Raw genomic sequence first — 19,247 nt, forward strand, 5'->3', positions numbered from 1 at the left:
TAAGGCTACTTTGGCTTGAGATTTCTGCTGCACAGGAACATGACTCAGAAGCTCCAATGTTGGTCCTATTGCAGTGCTATGTTCTCGATAGTGTAGTGTATCCACAGCATCCAGTGGCATGGTATGTGTGGTGTGCTGCTGTGCTTGACACTGCATTGCTGGCTTTGGTAAACTGCTAATAAGTTCCACCTGAAGCAGTGATGGTCTAAGTAATGCCTGATGTTCCAGGTATTGCTTCCCCCTTCACTAATGCACCTTCCTCTCTTTCACAAAGCACTGAGATCCTCAAGCAGTGCAGCAGATAGGATCTTTAAAAAAATGAGCCAAACTTTTAGCAAAGGATCTCAGAAGATCTGTGAACTACTGTCAATTAAAGCTCCCCTACTGTAGGCTGGGTAACAAATCCTTGTAGCTAATCTATAACAAATGACAAAATGAAGACTTCTACCTAAGTAGGTATAATATTATCAATCCCATCTCCTTTTCTACATCTTGTGGCAGAGACTTGCATTTGAAAAGCCTCTAACTTCTTCTAGATAGCAGGATTACTTATCTAATAACATATATGATACTACTTGGACCTGTTTTAATTTCCTTTCAGATAAAACCCAACAGAACAGTAGTTCTTAAAAAAAACAGTGATTGTAAATTTTGCTAAAACTTTATTTGGGGGAAAAGGTTTTAACTGGGCACAGGACTTGACTCCACTTAATTCATTGTGTTAAACTTGAAATTTCTGCCTAAAAGATCTTTAAGACTAAAGTAGGCTAAAACTTAGTTATCATCAAAGTCAACTGACACAGGAGCTAGGTATAAGGCTGCTTGCGTTTTGGATCCTGAGCGATGCAGAGAGCAATGCATTCTTCTGTTCTTTTCCAGCTATACCTGCAAGAATGAAGAGAGAGATGACCCCATGTGTATGGAGGGGAACTACACAGTCAACCATCAACTAAAATGTTGATGCTACCGAAAAGGAGGGGAAAACAAGCAGGTTCTGTTCTGATTGCATTTGTTCTCATTCCATATTGGTATATCTTGTGATATTTCAGGGAATAACTCTTCCCCATCACTAATATAAGTTGAACATCATGAAATGGTGAGGAAGAATATTTATCTACTTATGGATGAACCAATGAGGAAGGCATCTCTAATCTCAGTGACATGATTGGAAGAGAATCACCTCAGTACCATTGTTATTGTAATGAGATTAGTGTCTACAAATTTAATAGGTTTTTTTTTCCTGTGGTCATCACTTGTATTAGCTGAATCTGTGCCAGTTACAGAGTGGGACAGAGATCAGTCAGTGTTCATGCAGTAAAAGGTGTCTGCTGTACAAGTCTGATAAACGTCTTAATGCCATGTGAACTGTGCATGTGCATTGTGCCATGACTTTGAAAACACATGCTCACTGATTGGACTGCAGGGCTGGGAATTAATTTAAGTGATTTTACTGAAGTGATGGAAGTAATGGTGAAGGGAAGATATGGTTGTAAGTTGGAATCACAGGTGCAGAGAATAGTTCTGTGTACTGTTGAATGGTCTCAGCTCTTTCAGCAAATGTTTTCAGGGCTTTACAAAAGGTGCAGAAGTCAGCACTACTATTTATTAGATTTTTCCTGTAGGAAAGAAGGCCATTTTTATCGTTTGCCTATGACCTGCTGCAGTGAGTATAAACCATCCTTCATCTTCATGCTGGGCACTTTATCAGCTTCTGCCACTTTCTACATCTTCCTTTCTGTTCTTTCGGGAAGCTATTTTCACTGTCTTTTCCCTTTATGTGTATCATGATTATAAAACAGCTGTATGCATCCTATTCCAGGAAGAGAGCTGTGTTCTTAGCCTGAACCCCAAATCTTCCTACACTGATGTTGATTAAGCCTGGTCTGATGCTGAAAGGATCTGCTGTGAGTGCCAATTTGTCTATTCATGCCATCTATGTTTATGCATGGTCTTTTGCATGCTGGTTTTCTTGGTAGTGCTTAGCTTTTTTATTTTCCCCAGCTTTAATCATAAGAGGTGAACTAGAATGAATGTCTGGCTTTTCCTCCTGAAAACACTTTTGCCCTGAGGAATAATGGAGGCTATTGCAAATCCTGCATTCACAGATTTCTGTGAATATTTCTGCACCAGTGATACCCAGCCTGGTGAGGGTTGAATACATAGATTTTATGTTGCTAGAAGCTGGGAAATCATGCATTAAACCACTGTTCATCTCTACTCACATAGACTGGGCACGAACAAGCAGGCTGTCACCAGCAGATAGAGTCAGGGTCTTACCATCCATGGTAACAGTTGAGGTGCCCTCCTGAAGAGAAAGAACAGGTAACCAGCTTTTAATTTTCCATGTCCTGTCACTAGCAGAAAGAAAATGCTGCAAGAATGGAAATCTTTCCCACTGAAAGAGCACCTCAAGCCTGCTCTGTTTCATGAGGCCTAGTTAAATATTCAGTTGACCTTCCCTGTCCAACACTATTAGCATCAATAAAAACATGCTTCATGGTTCACTGTTCCCCATTGTAAAGCAGCAACCTGTTGCCTGATTCTTGGGGTACACTGTTACCTATCTAACCTAGCAGCCTGCAGATTGGTACAGCCCCATATATCACAGAGAGAATCTTCTGGAGTACTTGAAGCTCCTCTTCTACTTTTCTGATATTTTTCTAAGTCTTAAAAAGTAGAGACCTGACTGAAATTGCTAATAGTTCATTCCAGTCTGGATGGACTCCTAGTTATTATCTTGTCAAACAGAGGAGCCAGGTACTTGCCAGTCACAAGGTCTTGACTGCATTGGCTGCTGTAAGGTGCAGTGTAAACAAATGTCTTTCAAGATTATTATGTCTTTAATTAGTATTTGATAGTCCCTGTGAATTTCAACAGAACAGGAACTGATAGAAATACCTGCCTCTCAAGCTAGCCTGACTTGCGTAAGCAAAAACTATCTTTTCTTTGTTTTTCCCTTGGGTTGCAAAAGTTTTCTAGAAGTCAGTTGAATGAAGGACATGTGGATCACCTACCACTGTGGTTTAGTATAAACAAGTTCTCAGATTTTTTTTATTAGCTTATTCTACTTGATTCCAGTTTGACTTCAGTATGAGGACAAAGGCTTCAAGGTAGAACTAATAGGTGATGTTGTCTTATCACCTAGAGGCATTCTGATATATTTACAGGACATATCCTAGGTAGGGTGTATTAAAATCCTCAACAAGGATAGATGCCAGTCCTCAATGTACAAGATGAGGAAAAAGAGGCTATTTTTATGGTGGCAGTACTTTACAGTTATTTTTCCTTACAGTTTAAAGCTGAAAGGCAGTGCCTATGGGTGATCTTATCTACAAGAAGGAAGGTAATTGTTCCAGTTTCTGTTGCTAGAAGGTTTTACTACTGTTCAGTCTGAACTGAAACATGAACTCATCAGTTAACAAGCATGAATTGCCACATACCAGCTGCCATATCCAGATATCTGAATTCTTTTTACTTTTCTCAGTTGTTCCTGGTCCATAAGCTATAACCTTTAAAAAAAAGGAAGAAAAGTAATGGATTTATCCCAGTGACCAAAGTGTCCATATTCATCGTCCAAGAGCATTTAATACATTCTATTTTTACAGGACAATATTCATAGAAGATGACGTTATTTTTACAGACATTAAAATTCACACTATGTTTGGTATTCTCATATTGATTCCTACTGATAAAAAGGGAACTGATCACACCTGCCACTCCTTATGCTCCTCTGCATCCTCGCTTATCTATTCCTTCTGCTTCCTCCTACTCTCAGTTTTGCATCTACATGGTTCCTGCTTCTGTTCTTGGAACAAGCACTTCCTCCTCATGAACTCTGGGCCCTGTCAAGAGCCTGTTGAAGTAGGAAAGTTTCCTCTGTTAAATAAAAAAAGCTGAAAACCAGACTTTATCTCTCTCATTATCTGCCCTTTCATGACAGTCCCACATTGTCACTTTGCTGTCATATGTATTGGATTCTTCAGCATGACTCCAAGTAATTCAGGGGAAGAATATGTTTTGTAAACAACATGCATACAGCACAGATATCAAATGGTGACAGCTTCATTTAGACTCACACTAGACTGTGTTTGACTAATCTGAGAAGTGCAATGTTTTAATGCAGCCCAGGCTCTCTGGTGCTTTCCAGTTTTCCTTGTTTCCACTTTAATGTAGATTGAGGGGGAGAAAAAAAGTGTGTTTACACACCTGTATTAGACTTTGGCACCATGAATGCTCTTCAAACACGTAGGGAAGCTGAACACACTTCAGTAATATTTGCATCATGCTGGTGCTTCTGATTTGGGAAATATGGGGGGGAGGGTGGGGAGGAATGGAGTAAAGGAGCTGTTTTAATCCCAAAGGAAATTATTAGAAACAAGATTCAGGTTGATTCTGTGAATGGAAGTAATGAGCTAGGAAGCCCTTGCCCTAAGCTAATCAAATCAATGGACAAAGGTATTTCTGAAGGGCAGGGCAGACTAAAACTGAGTTCTGTCAGGGTGCATAACTTTCTCTGCTGACTATATATTGTTCTCAGGCCTGGATTCACTTGGTCTGGACAGCAGGTATGTATTATCTGTACCTTTAAAAATATTCCTCTCTTTTTAGAGAAATTAGACCCCCCTACCTCTGTTTCAAAATTATCTCCAAACATACTCAAGGATTTCTTCTGTTTTATTTCACCACGATGATCTTTTAACCAGCCTGGGAAGGAAAATGGCTCCATAACGGAAGTGGAATTTAGTGGGAAAGGTGTTTCTTTCAGGAGTTCATCTGTAAGCAAGGCAGAGAGATATCAGCGATACTTACTTCCCTTGATTTTTGCAAACATTTTACTTGAAGGGTTCAATTTACAGCTACTATCTAGTCAAAAGTCAGTTGAAACAGTAACCAGGTCATTATCAGGACTTCTTATTTGAGATTCTAAGATGCATGTGTTACCTGTGTATCTTTACGGAGTGGTTTCTTCAAAGATATTTTCAGAACTGCATATTCAAACAGTATGCAATAGACTAGTTTTGGCTGCATATTCATCATTCTCTTTCAGATCAGCATTTGCACTGGAAAAATGTGGTGTATAATTTTTGAGCCTTTGCTCATATCATATCCCCATATAAGTGGAGTTCAGCCTTTAGAACCAACTTGCTCTAGATCTCTCACATAGTTAGTACTGGCTTCTCCCTTATATGTTTTTAAACACATTGACCACAGTGAAGCAAACGGGTTATCACAACCTAAAATATAATTTTTTTTGTGCTGTTCCTGGAGTTGTAGCTGGATTTGATTTCCAGTAATTCTCCTTCGTAAATAATTTGATTTAAAATAGCTGGAGGACTAAATGTTATTTCAGTGTAGCTGGCAAAATTCAAGATCTGTGCTGCATGTTGCTGGTATATGAAATGAGCTTTAGTTATTTACCAGCTCACAATGAAGTGCAGAGACAGTGCAATTGCTTCAGTGATTCTAAGTGGTTTGTTCCAAGATGCCATGGGGGAACACCTCAAATAATAATGCCAACTAGATACCAGAAGAACTCACTAGATGTAGTGTTTGCATGTTTTGAATGTATCATGTCAGTTTTTCATTAAAGACCATTTTCTATGAAGTTTTTGAACGATGTGGAAAGGTCAGTGCATCCAAAGGATAGCAGTGTACTGAAGATGCTACTGCTGTTTATGGCATCATAGTAAGCACCGAGTACACTCATCTCCTGATAATCTGTGTGGAATGCTAGCCCTTTTGTTGTAGAAATAGTTTTTGCCATTCAAATTTCTTTTTCATTATATTGGGAAGTTGGACCAGATGACCCACTGCAGTCCCATCCAGCCTCACTCATTCTGTGATATTAAAATAATTGGGAGAAGTCAATATGTTTCTTGAAATAATTTCTCTTGGCAATGTCTCTTTCAGGAAATACTGAAAGCCATCTGAAGAAATCTGCAGCAAAAGAAGAAATTTTTATTTAAAGGGGGTTTTTTTCTGGACTTTTAAACATGAAAAAGATCTAGTCTCAAACATTCTATATTCTATTGTTTGATAACACTAAAATGCAGTGTTAAGGTAATTGGTGATTTATTTTCCACATATGTCTGGTTCTCTTGAGGTTTTTTTGCTTAATTTTCACAGGTTCATCAAACGTTTTGGAGGTAATTAAGAACACTTAAACACCTTGTCCTTAAATAATGCATATGCTCAATGAAACCTGCATTGGAAAATTGGGTTTTTTTAAAGGAGATATACAAAATAAAGCTCTAAATGCTATGATATAGCCAAGGGGAAAAAGAATATTTATCAGAAATTTTATCAGAAGATATTCAGTGCAATTAGTATTCCAAAAGTCTTTAAAATATTTTGTTCCGTTAATAGTAGGAATCTTTATCAGCTGGGTTTTTTTGTTTGGTTGGTTTTGTTATCAAAATAAAACTCATCTCTCTTGAATTTAGAAAAGTTTCTTGTAGTTTTGAAGTACAAGAAGGTTACCCATTGGTAACTTTCTGACAGGGCTTTCTGTCATGCGTGTCCTTGTTGAGATAGGTGTGGAGGGGTTTGGTGGATTCTTTTTTTTTTTTATTTGACAAATACTGAGATGTCATGAGTATCCTGCTCAACTCAGGGGGGCTATGTTTTCTCCATAGGTCAAGAATTCTAGCATCAAACTAACAAGTACGTTCAGACTTGATATGCTGCAGAATGGATAGCAAAAAGCCAAGTCTTGAGGAATGGCACTGTGGTGTTTTAGGCAAGCAGAACTATGAATGCTCCCCATGAGTTGCAAGGAATCTGAGGTACAAAAAAGCCAAAGTACTTGTTTGTGTTCTGACCATGAAGCAACACAAATCTAACAATGACAAGTAACTATAAACTCCTAAGTTTGTAGCTTAACTTCTGTCAATTATTCTCCACAAACATAATTTTGTTAGTTTTCCTCTTTCTAGTGATCTCTGGGCCCAGCTGCCCTGACCAACATGGGACACCACCATATGGTGGCCTATGCATAGTTGGGGTCAGTGTAAAGTGTAATACATCCTGCACTTACCATGGTGCAGTCCTTTCTTGCTTGTGATATACAGGCAATTTCTAGCAGTTTCATTTACTTTCATGTAAAGGTGGACTTTTGTTTATTTGGACTTTAAGTTCCTCAATTCAAGAGCTGTTTTTTTGACATTTGTCTTGTCAGCAGACCCTGGCCTGTGATGGGGTTTTGGCTTAATGCTACTTTTGATATTAATGACACTTTCCCAGTGACAGCACAAAGGCCTTTGAAAACTGCATCTGTATGAAATTAATCTATAGTGCAGTCCAGCACAATGATTCAATTATCTGTTACTGCGGAACAAATAAGACAGTGCTATGGTGATGAGGTATGTGACATATATGTGACATTATCTTGACTACTTGACTGAGTTCTTATTTAACCCTGATACTGATTCCTTGCATGATGCTAAAAGCTGCGTCCTAGTGCTTGTGAACTTGAGCTAACAAGCTATAATGAAGACAATCCAATCTTTTTCAGTCCCACACATATCAGAGTTGAAGCCTGGTGCTTCCAAAGGAACTGAGTGTTTCCTATCAGGCTAATGGCTTATATTTAGATATTGTTGCATATATTTCCGCTTAGCCTGTACATTAGCTTTCAACAGTATCTCAGGAAGTGTAAGTCTGTGTTTCTGGAGCTCTGTTCTAGCAATACTGTGGGACAAGGAGACATGTTTAATGATTGTAAAAGTAAAAATATGCCAGCAAAATACAAGAAGATGGCACTTCTAAGCTAATCAGCTAAAAGTCTTGTGTATGTTTTTCTAAGTAATATAACACTAAGTGGAACATCAAATCCAGTATTTTCTTATGTGTTCAGGACAACCATTTAAATAGTTCAATATCAAAGTCCATTTTTGTAGATAATTACTATTAAAAATTCATATCACAGTGATGTGTTATTTATGAGGATTATAGCTCTTTTCAGGTTTAAATTAGAATGTGATGATATCATGTTAAACTGAAAAATACATCATGTTTACTGAATGAGTTTGTAAACATTTAAAAAAAGAAATCACAGGTTTTAGAGGAAGTTGATTTCAGTTAAACAATAGAGACTGTACTGAGACTGAGCATATTAAACCAGGCAAAAAGTAGAGAACTGCTTGCAAGACAACAGCAAGTGAATGTATGGGTATTTACAGCCTCCACAGACACCATCTAAGGAAGAGGTTGAGCTTGTTGGGAGTACTGTACTTCTGATAGCAATAGAGAGGACAGGTAAAGGAGGACTGACACTGACTTAGCAGGTATATGGGGCTGTATTTGCTTACCCCAAACTCATGTTACATGGAAGGTCTCCCACCCCTACCCCTGTGATGTGCCTAAGCTTTCTTGTAAAAAAAATCAACATCTCATTCTCTGAGTGTTTCTTGAGCCCTATTATTCTCAAGCTCTTCCATAGCTCTCTTACAAACCTTATTTCTTCAGGATTTGTGCAAAGGAAAAGAGCAAAAAAGCATGTGAAATATACTGAAATAAGGTCAACTGTCAAAGTGATTATGTTGGCTTTCTGAAAAACTGTATTTTTCAGTGATGTGCCATCCTTTACTTCTAGACAGCACACTCTAGATGGAACAATCTTCAAATCTTTAAATCTCCTTATATATTCTTATTAATTATAAAAGCCCCTCCATCCTAAGGCACTGTGCTGCCTCAGAAACAATCTGCCCCTGCATGTTGTGGCCCCATCTCTATGCAAGGATGTGAGACAGTCCATTACAAATGGTGTCTCCCTCTGTAAAAGTAGAAGACATCCTTATCCAAAGTGGAGCCATTGAACCCTCTTTATTTTTTCAATGGTCCAGACTACGGATAAAGAGCTCATGAGTTATTTTTAAATTATGTATTCATTTATTTCTGTGCACTTTCTAATTATGATTTGCATCTCTTAAACACTATATATCATAATGAATAATTCTAATGTGAGGGTTTTGCAGCATTTCACATTTAATTGCCAATGTCAGCAATAATACATACCCTGGGATGTTTTTCCCATATGTGCCTACCTAATTTCTATGGAAAAATCTGCTTTATTCTCCATGTTAACAGAAATGTCAATGAGACTAGTAGGATTTTAATACCTCTGCAAATAAAACCTGTGAAATTAGGGATGTAATTTCAGACATCAAGGTTTGAAAAAACAAGTAGTTAGCTCATTCCATATAAAAAGCCAGAGTGAAAGCACTGACAGTGACTGATTACTTTGGGGGTTGTTTGTTCATGTCACTGTTGTTGAGTATAGATGCAAAAACATTTAGCTGAAAATACAGCACTCACTTGGAATAATCATACATTCCCTGTGTAACTGTATTTGTTTTTGTAGCATGCCCTGAGAATTGGCATGACTGCTAATTTATGACTTGTCTCTGTAATTATTTCTAGGCACATTTTTCTTTGTGTCATTAAATCTATGCTGGAAACTGAGCAACAATTCTTTTTTTCCTAATTGAAACAAAGAAGTTTGATGAGGAAAGCCTTGAAAATATTTCTGTAATAAAGAAATATAGCCTTTTCAAAAGGAGATATCATCAGCCATAAGGGAGGAAAGAAATTAGAAGAAAAAAAAATGCAATATTTAAGCCATAATTCTGTTTAAAGGTTCTTCATGATCTAGCTAGGTTATTGTAATTAAGAATGATAAACTGTATTGAGAAATACTGACTGCTTTCCCAATCCTAAAATCAGGAATCTTAATGTTGTTTCTGCATCTGCCTTTTATAAGTGTGGACATTTCATTAATCCTCTTTGTGTGTAACTTCAGTTTCTATAGAGAAGGCTATTTCATTATAACAAGTGTTGAGACCTCACTACATTTGTGAGACGAAGATTTGTATGTATGTGTCACATATTTTTATGTGAGCTATTACTACTAAATAGCCTTAGAAATGCAGTGAAGATGTTGGACTGACTCCATTCGTGAGTTTTCTGTTTCAGATGTTGCTGTCTGGGGAGCATTTAAGAGGGTAAGAAAGAAAGAAGCTACTTTATTAGAGAAGACACACCTGCTGAGCTTTAGAGCTCTTAAATATTTTTTCTTTTATTTCACAAAAGTCTGAACAGAGAAGAAAACAAGCTCTTAAGGCATTTCTTCCTATTTCCCTGATAGGTTTATTATATACATTATGCACCAGAAGTGCATCATGGCTTGGTGAAGCATTAGGAGATCTCCCAGAGACAACAGTTTATGTTCTGCTTTTCTTTGAGGAGGTTCAACTGAGAATATTGTGGGAGAAGTAGACTTCTTATGGGAGACTCTCTTGGGTTTTTGTTTGGCAACTGTTGTCTTTAGCAGTTCTGGACTCCGGGAGCCTAATGAACGTCTTGGAGCATTCCTGGCTCCAGAGAATGTGCAGCCTGTTTTGGATGATACACTGTAGTTTGGGATTAAAATATTTAGTAGAAGCTTTTATATGGAATATTATAGCAGCCATGCTCCAGACATTGTAATCCTACTTTATTTGTGTATTAAATATTGCTGACTTTGGTTGGTCTGTCAGAGCAGTTCATCTCCAGTATAAGCTCTATACTCCTTAGGGACTGGTATGGAGTGGAAAGTTGTTAAATATGAGGGGAGAGAAAATGGATGAAGCCAGTGAGAGGACGCATGTTTATAAGGATTGGAGGGTTATATTAGATGATTCTATTCCCTTCTTCCACCTACATATCCTTTGCAGTTTAGGTGGGCTTCAGAAGCAATATAAACATGACTTGGAAGTTACTTAAAGGATATAGGTATGACAAGATAAAGATGAATAGTGTATTTATGTGAGCATCTTTGCCAGAAGAGAGCAATGAGGATAATAGAACGAGAGAAATATATGAAAAAATAGAAGATTCAAATTGTTGATAAAAGTTACAGAGAGGATGATTTGGAGAATTGTACAATTATGATGGGTCTAGACAGTTTAAAATGATTGACTTGCTATTGGTTGGAATACTGTTCTGTCCTGAAGACCTTCTGGTGGTTGTTTGCAAAATAAATTCCCTAGAGGAACAATTCTTAATATCTAAAAGCTCATATGCTGTTTCTTTTAATACAAATACTCAAAGAAGAAGTAATGTATAGAAAAGGAGTGATCTGTCTAGGTATGTTGGAGATCCTTAAAAGATGAAAGAAAAGGGAATCAAATAGTTAATTTTCTAAACAGATATATAGCAATTAAAACTTATTTCCGAAATTATCATTCTTATTTAACAAAAAAACCTGCACAGTGACAGTATCTTTGGAATTATTTCAATGTTCTTAAAACAGAAAGGCACAAATATTTATAGTTATTTTAAGTTCAAAAGCATGCCCCTGTATTTGCTCTAATGTAAATATAGACAGAATATCTTTTTCCATATTTTTAGTTTTCTGAGGTTGTTTTAATTGAATTAATATTTCCCACCAGCCAGTAAACTGAAAATAAGAAAAAGTTGAAGAATAAATATCTATTTGTTTTTATATACTAGTGAAACAAGACTGAACAGCAAATACTTTCTACAGAGGTTGCATTGGATTAGCTACAGAGGATGACAGTACCGAAACTGATTTTTATAGTGCTGAGCTGACCCTTATAAGTGGCTTAATAGCAGTACTAAAACCACAAGGCATTTACAGACCATGCCCTATGTTGTATGGCATCCCTGCTCCACTAACTGAAGAAAGCACCTAATTTTTCATATTCATTCAGTTCCTTAGTGCTTGTCTGCTCTGAATCATAAGCATAAAACTATGATGTATTCTAACCATGCTGACTAGATTCTAAGTTCAGATTGTAAATTACCCTGGGTACACTGAGAATCAATGAAAGTGTTGCTAGTGAAGTCACTACAGCACTTTTTGTATTATATATATGTATGTTCACTGACAATAAAGCTTTTATGTGAAATAAAATTTCATTGATAATTAGAAGTAGATTAATTTGGATAAATATAAACCTGACATTCTACCCATACCATTAATGTTCATGAAGTTCATTTCTAAACAAGTCTAACTTGGGGAAAGTTTTTTCTTGCATTTTTTTTCCCCATCAAATTTCACTTGAAAGAACCCGGATTATTTCAGTGAGCATGGCAAGATAAGCTTTTGAGCTTCTGGTTAGTCTTGCAAAGAATATTCAGACATCAGTGTTTATTAGAACTGAGGTTTCTCCGTCTGAACTGTCTCTTGTCCTCCTGACTAGAAAATTGGGACGAAATAGAAATATTGAGAGAATCTTGCTTTCAGTCTGATTCAACTGAAAGTAGCAAGAGTTGTTTAGAGAACTGTGACTTCTCATGTCAAAAAATATGTAAAGTAAATCAAACCAACCCATCTTGAGTGTTCCATGTATAGACTATATCCTAAATATATTCATTTTTATTGGCAGAAGGTGGTGAGAGTGCTCTCAAATTTTATTTCTACACATGGAAACAAAAGAGGTTAGGAATAGAGCACAAAACAGTTCCAGGGAAGATGCCTTAAGTATGGATTGGATGCAATATGTTTCTAATTATATTTAACCTGATGGTACTTGAGTCCTTCTTCTGCTGTATTTTCATATATTCTGATTACCCGGCTTTCAGAAGGACTTTCCCTGATACTGGCTAAGTGAGAAATCCTAAATAAATCAAGAAAAAGTCTGGTCTTAGGTTTGGGGTTTTTTATGTGATGTTTTTTTAAAGGCAATTGGAGCTTGATTGATTCTATTTATAGCTTTCTTCTATGAGTGAGCTGCAATCAAGGATTTCTTTCAAGATGTTTTTCTTCAACTTTATTCCACTTCTCTCTAAGAAGGTGAGGCACTAGTTCAGGCTTATGTGGAGAGGAACCTGAGAGCACTTCAGCTGATGCTTTTAAACTGAGGGGATTCTGGATTTTCAGAAGAGAAAGTGAAACAAAGGCTGATTCTCTGTCCTCTGCATAGGCTAGCTCAAATAATGTTAAAATTTGTCTTGAGTGAAACATCATGAGAAACTTGTGGTAGCTTAGTATATGCTACGAGTGTCATGCTGGTTGCTGAATTCTACTTCTTAGGGGAAAAAAAAAAAAAGAGCTGCTGAGGGAATAACTCCAATTATTTCCATGTCAGTTGAGTATATGCCTCCAGAGTGAACATATTACCAGCTTACTTGTATCTCAGTCAAACTCTTTTTTGATTTTTTTTTTTTTTTTTTTAACACAAGTCTGACAGTTACAGGAGCTACAAGCTAAAACTTCTGTGACTAAAAGTGTGGGGTATTTTCCTCATGTATAAGAGATCACTGAGATGTTGAGCTGCTTATTGAAAATTGGAAAAAGGGAGCTGTTCCCCAGGTCGAAAGCCTGCCAGGTAACTTTGTTGACTGCCTTTTGCTAACAGCAGGAATTAAGACAAGAGAATTTAAAATACTTGTTGTCTTGACATTGTAGCTAATCCAAGCAGCAAATCCATTTTCCTCAGAGAATGATATACCGAGCTATGAACAAAATAACTATGTTTACTTGCCCTTTTTCTTGTCTTGAAAAGATTTCTTTCCAGTTTCATGGAAGTCTCTCACACTTTTTTGCCTTTTTATAGCTTTTGAATAAATTACAAGGAAAGAGCTTCTGTACTGGATTTATCAATCCAGTACAGAAACACAGTTTCTCAGAATTCTGTGTTTAAAAATAGTGTCATGATATATCATAGTTTCTGATTGATTGTCAGGGTTTTTTTCAGCTCTAATCTTTCGCAAAAATATTAGCAATATAAATCTTTAATGTTATTTTGTTTATGCACTGATATAATTAATTTTTTACTGACATAAACTTAGCCTGGTGAGGGATGCTTATTGGAAATCGCTGTATTGAAAAAGGACAGTATGTGAAATATATCTTTTTTATTACAGCAGCATCTAGAGGATTCATCTGAAATTTTATTTCCTCTGCTAAACACTGTATGAACACACAGTGATATACAGTACCTGCCCACCCCCCATGCAAAAAATCCCAAAAAACCCAAACAAACCACCAATACCTGAATACAGGCAACATGCTCAAATTAAAATCAACACATTTTGGTGGTGCATAAAAATAAATGTAAGATTTGGAGACAACAACATTTTATTTATAAAAAACATAGAGCCTTTTTCTGAGAAGTATATTCACTATTCAGTCAAAGAACCAACGCCAAAAGCTGGTTCAGCTGCCAAGTTTTTCAGACAAGGTTTCTGACTGGTTTACCATTTCCGAATTGCAAGGGCTTTAAGGTTGCTATCTCATACAGAGCTTTTCATTTGGGCAACAATGTTTTAGTTAACTATTTTTAAGAACCATAATGTTCATGCAAAAAACAACTTTTCCCAACTTTAGGATTCGAGTAAGAGCTTTGTTCTGTTATCGGCTGAGACTGCAGGCAGTGACTATCGAGCTGATAAATTGGATAGATGTGGAAATAATGGTTCACTAGAACTTTTGTCTCTATTAGAGTAATTCATAAGAATCATCTTAAGACATTTGGGAATTAATGCGGAGATTAAGGACAGCTGGTTTCAAAAACTTCTTAGAGAGTGAAACTAAAATTTATCTTTACGTTGTAAAAAGAGCTATGGAATTAAATTATGTCATCCACCACTTGAATGGTGGATGACATTCAAGTTAGTCATGTAGTTGTAAGAGTAGCATAGCTGGGTATTAGAGCAGTGCATGTGTGTACATTCAGTGCACCTAAACCATAAATTTCTTGGTTGGTGCAGAATGTCCCTTAGTCATCTGTCTGCAGAGATGAGGAAGTAGACAGACTTGAAAGAACAAACCTAGCTGAGCAATGGAATTGAAAGAACTGGTTAGCATTTGGCTAACTGGTGTAGGAATCTCAGGTTCTCCTGGAGATCCCATAGGCAGCTTCTCCTATTCTTATGCTGATTTTCCATGTGTCAGTTAAGAACCTGGCAATGTCATGGAAGACTATTCAGGTAGTTCTTGCAGCAGAACTGAGCAGGTTGTGCCTACGTAAAATACTTTGAAATAGAAAGGGACATAGAAACTGTTCCTGCAGGTGTGAAAAGTTGTATAGTGCAGTCTTTTGTACATAGTGAAAACACGAGGGTGGTATTTTGTGCATCATTTATGTTAATCAATAGCAATGGATCATGCATATGCTGGATGCCCATGTAAAGCCACGGGCCAACAGTATTTTTCAGTAAGATTTCAGCAAAACAAGTTTCCCACTGAAGGTGCTGTTGCAAGTATCCGTACAACAGAGACCTTAGTTGCCAGGCAGAAAGCAGCCATCATGTTTGAGAGACTATATTCCTAAAGTCAAAACTAATAAATTGGTTTTCTTGAACAGTCACTCTCTCTGCTATATGTCTCTGTCCAACAGAATCAAGTAAAGTTACAACTGGAGTATCTGCTTCAGTGTGAAAGTTGCAATCATTATCCATAGAGGCAAAATAAAAAATTTGGAACAGCACAGAAAGAAAATGTTAAATGGATAAAACCCTACAGGAACTACAAACATTTGTCTTTCTCTAGGTTTCCCAAGAGTAGGTCACAGTGTATAGTTATAGGTAAAGGAGTAGAAGTATGTATTGAGTGTATAGATTCAATTTGCAAAAATCTCATTATGCATCATCAGAAATGAAATTTTGTTAGTTTAAGACTTGAAAGGGGTGCAAGGATAGAGATAAGACTTCACACTGTATAGTTACCCAATAGATTGTTGTGAGGGCATCACATGAACAACCAAGATGCTGTAGGTAATCACGTAGATGGATTTTATTTGTGATTGTGATAATGAAAGGAATTACTTCCCAATGTAATTTTAATTTACACATTCAGAAAGAAAAATAGAAACTTAATCATTTTATGTTGCGAGAAACATTACTGTTCAATTGGTAATTGTTCTAATTCTGAAATTAATTTGCATTACCTGGATTTGGTTTTCCAGTTTGATATTGCCTTGAATTGAAAAACCTGGAATTTAAACACACGTTAAAAAAGTCACGCTCTCTAGGTTAACAAAGACTAGGCAGTAATACTGGCCATCAGTTTTTGTGCTGAAAATGGATGTGCCAGATCCTCAGGTACATGTATGCAACAGGACTATACCTATTTTATTGACAGAGGGTTTGTCTGACAGTCCAACAAAATTCATGTCACTAAACAATTCCCTTGTTCATCTTTAGCAAACATTTAACAAACTGATTAGTTAACTGATGACATTCACATATTTCCCAAAAAGGACCTCTCTACCAAATTTGCCATAGTTCTGATTATTCATAAATAATATTGATTAAAATACTTAGATTAAAGTCAGAGTAAAAGAAGTCCTAAGGCAATTTAGTGTTTTACCTGATTAACCTAGTATTAATCAGGATTTATTTTTCATTCTTTTAGCACTTTAGGAGTGGTGTGCTTTTACTGGTTCAAAAAAGCATGTTCCTGATCAATGTGCAAAACATTTGATTTTTCTTTTTTTTCCTTTTTTTTTTAAAATCTGATTTAATGAGTTTGGGGCATACAAAAAAACTTGTAGAGCAGCAACTAACTTCTAACAAGTCCATGTAAAACGCAGCATAAACGGTAAATTAACTAAGTAAGTCACAGACTGATGAAGATCTACCAGGTAATTTTAACCATTTTTTAAAAAAATTACAAATAAAAAACCTTACTCTTTAATTATTGGTATAAGTTGAATGCCGAGATCTTCACAGTGAAACCATTTTTCAAAGAGGACATTAGTTGATTCTCCAACATAGTATCTGCCAAAGCAAACACATTAGTCAATCCTTTTATTAACTTAACTCATCAGGCAGTTTCAGTCTTTTGAAGAAAATAGTTACTTGATGTTATGTAAGAGCATGGGCTGATAAGAAAGCAAAGTGGCTTATGGACTTGTTTGTGATAAATAGGTGGTTTTCAGCTGCATAGATTTGGGAAGTGTTTAGCTCAGCCCTCTGAAGAGGAACTTAGTGCTTCACTTGTATTATTTTATGTCTTAACAAATAAATTGTGGTGAGATCAACAGGTCATCATATGTAATGTATGGCATGACAAATATATAATTTATATTCAGATTTTAAAAAGACTGCATGGGCTGGCAAGGAGTGATGGGCTCCAGTACTGTCACTCACATCATGACTGGTTTTAAAAAGGTCCTCTGTGTCTTTTGGGTTAAAGTTACTGCGATGAGTTTCCAAAGTGGGCAACAAGGCTTATAGAATTATGCTGTGCATATTTGTATGTTCATATATGTCTGTCTTATGTATCTATATACATATTGTCCAGAAATTCTCAAAGAGCTCCCTGGCTCCTCAAGTTTTGCAAGAACAGGGTATGCTGAAGAGAATAACATTATCTATGCCTCCAATATGGGGAAAAACTGTGCTACAAGCACAAATTTTGAACACACAGAATCTACAGAGAAGGGAGATACTACAAATGTCTTTTTTGGTAAAAAGCTTTACAGCTGGGAAGGTGCAAAGGATCCAACAATATGAGTAACATCAAATTTAGGGTTTTTTGTACTTGTTCGCCATGGGATTAAGATTAGCTAAATAATTTTTCTTATAGCACAAGGCACGGAATCATTACTTATGCTGAAACACTGGGGCAGGCTACTTATTCTTTACTTGTATAGTAATCAGCATGCTGAGGGCTCTGATTCATGACTTAGTCCTGAAGTATGATAAATAGTGGAACAGTAACGTAATATTAGACCTTGAGTCAGCATACTTCAAAGTTCATTATGACTTCCTCTTGTACAGTCTTAGCTTCAGGTGGCTGGGAGTGAAAAAAGTTTGAGAAGATTAGAGGTTCTGGTTGTAAACTTCCATCTCTCTCAGGAGCACACAGAGTCAATGTAGGTTTAAAAGCATAACAAGATCACTTCCAAAACTTCAGGTGTCTTTTTTTCATATCAGTGTAAAAACACAGGCACTGAAACCCTCGAAGTCATCTTTTTGCAGGCACGTGATTGATATTTTTAATTGAGAATGTGCTTTGTTAATTTCCACCTGCAAACCATATGGTAGCTTTTAGTTTAATATCTCCACAGGAGCATGCCTACATGGGAGTGCCAATCTCTAGATCTGCCTGGAATCCCTAAAAAGCTATTCAGCATTTCTCTAACTCATAAAATTCACAGACCTCATGTACACAGTAGATTGTTTTACTTAAAGTTACCTAAAGCTACTTACATTCCTTTATTACATTAATAATAAACATTGTTATCTGAATCACTGGCCAGTTGTTTCTGGCTCACAATATCTTTTTATAATCTAAGTCCTCACAATCCACAGATGCAATGAAAAGAAAAAAGGGACAACTGTATAGATAAACAATGTTTTAAATGAACTGGACTTGTATTTAGCTTGGAATTTAATAGGGTGAGGTTTTTTTTGAATGGTCTCTTAGTTTCTTATTTCTTTCTGTAACCTTTTTCATTTGAATGAAAAAGTATGTCTTTCTAGCCCTGCATATCTGCAATCTTCCTGCTGTGACACTACCTATGCAACAATCAAAACTGTAGGCGAAATGACAGAAACAGTTCATTACAGGTATCGCTGCAGTTTTAAATCTTTACAAATTACATGAACAGCTGTAAACTCTACTTGGTCAGTCATATCTGGTTAATACTGAAACAGCTTTTCTAGGTTGGCTAATGTTACTGCTAATGTTACTGCTGTGACTTCCCTTAGATTTGTGAATTCTCTATGACCAGAACGCTTAATCCTGCTCCTAACTAGAATACAAAGTAACCCACTCCCTTACATGGAGATTATGCTCTTGTAAGGCAATAAAAGCTAGGCAGATGTGTGTATAATGTAGAGGGATTAGTGTTAAGAAAACTGACTTTTGTTTCCAGCTTCCCACACAGGTGCCAAGAAAGCTGCTCTTCATCTTTTTGCTTTCAGTGCTTGCAAAGTAACTAATATTCTGCTTGCCAGAGTTAATAAAAAAATCTTTTTTCATTTGTGTTATTAGTGAGCTCTGAGATTTTTTTAAAAGCTAAGGTGATAGCAGTAGGCAGTACATAAGTCGATAGCTATAACCAGAACACACAATTAAGACATTTCAACATGTTCCTTGTTTAACTAAATCAAATGCTAAATAAGATCTCTGTTTACGTGTATACAGATAAATAGATGTGTGGATAGAATTAGTATAAAATTGTCGGGAGAATCTGATATATCATCAGGAAAGTAAAAGACAGTATTTTATTGACAGGGGAAATTAGTTTATATTATGAATCCTAACATATTAGTCAACAGTTTATACTTCA

General features: G+C 36.4%; 1 protein-coding gene across 1 annotated transcript in view; it reads right to left on the reverse strand.

Moving 5' to 3' along the window:
• Positions 1 to 645: 645 nt before the first annotated feature.
• The window catches only part of HAAO (3-hydroxyanthranilate 3,4-dioxygenase), a 32,660-nt gene continuing 14,058 nt past the window's right edge, over positions 646 to 19,247 (reverse strand). The window contains exons 5-10 of the mRNA XM_027750303.2: positions 16,636 to 16,725; positions 15,894 to 15,937; positions 4,628 to 4,773; positions 3,441 to 3,509; positions 2,223 to 2,305; positions 646 to 885 (exon numbers count right to left, since the gene is read on the reverse strand). Coding sequence (XP_027606104.1) covers positions 807 to 885; positions 2,223 to 2,305; positions 3,441 to 3,509; positions 4,628 to 4,773; positions 15,894 to 15,937; positions 16,636 to 16,725 — 511 coding nt within the window. The 3' untranslated portion in view covers positions 646 to 806. The remainder of the gene's footprint in view (positions 886 to 2,222; positions 2,306 to 3,440; positions 3,510 to 4,627; positions 4,774 to 15,893; positions 15,938 to 16,635; positions 16,726 to 19,247) is intronic.

This window comes from Pipra filicauda, unplaced genomic scaffold (assembly GCF_003945595.2).
Source record: "Pipra filicauda isolate LSUMZ 115617 unplaced genomic scaffold, ASM394559v2 scaffold51_size4534324_pilon, whole genome shotgun sequence".
In the NCBI taxonomy this organism is placed as follows: domain Eukaryota; kingdom Metazoa; phylum Chordata; class Aves; order Passeriformes; family Pipridae; genus Pipra; species Pipra filicauda.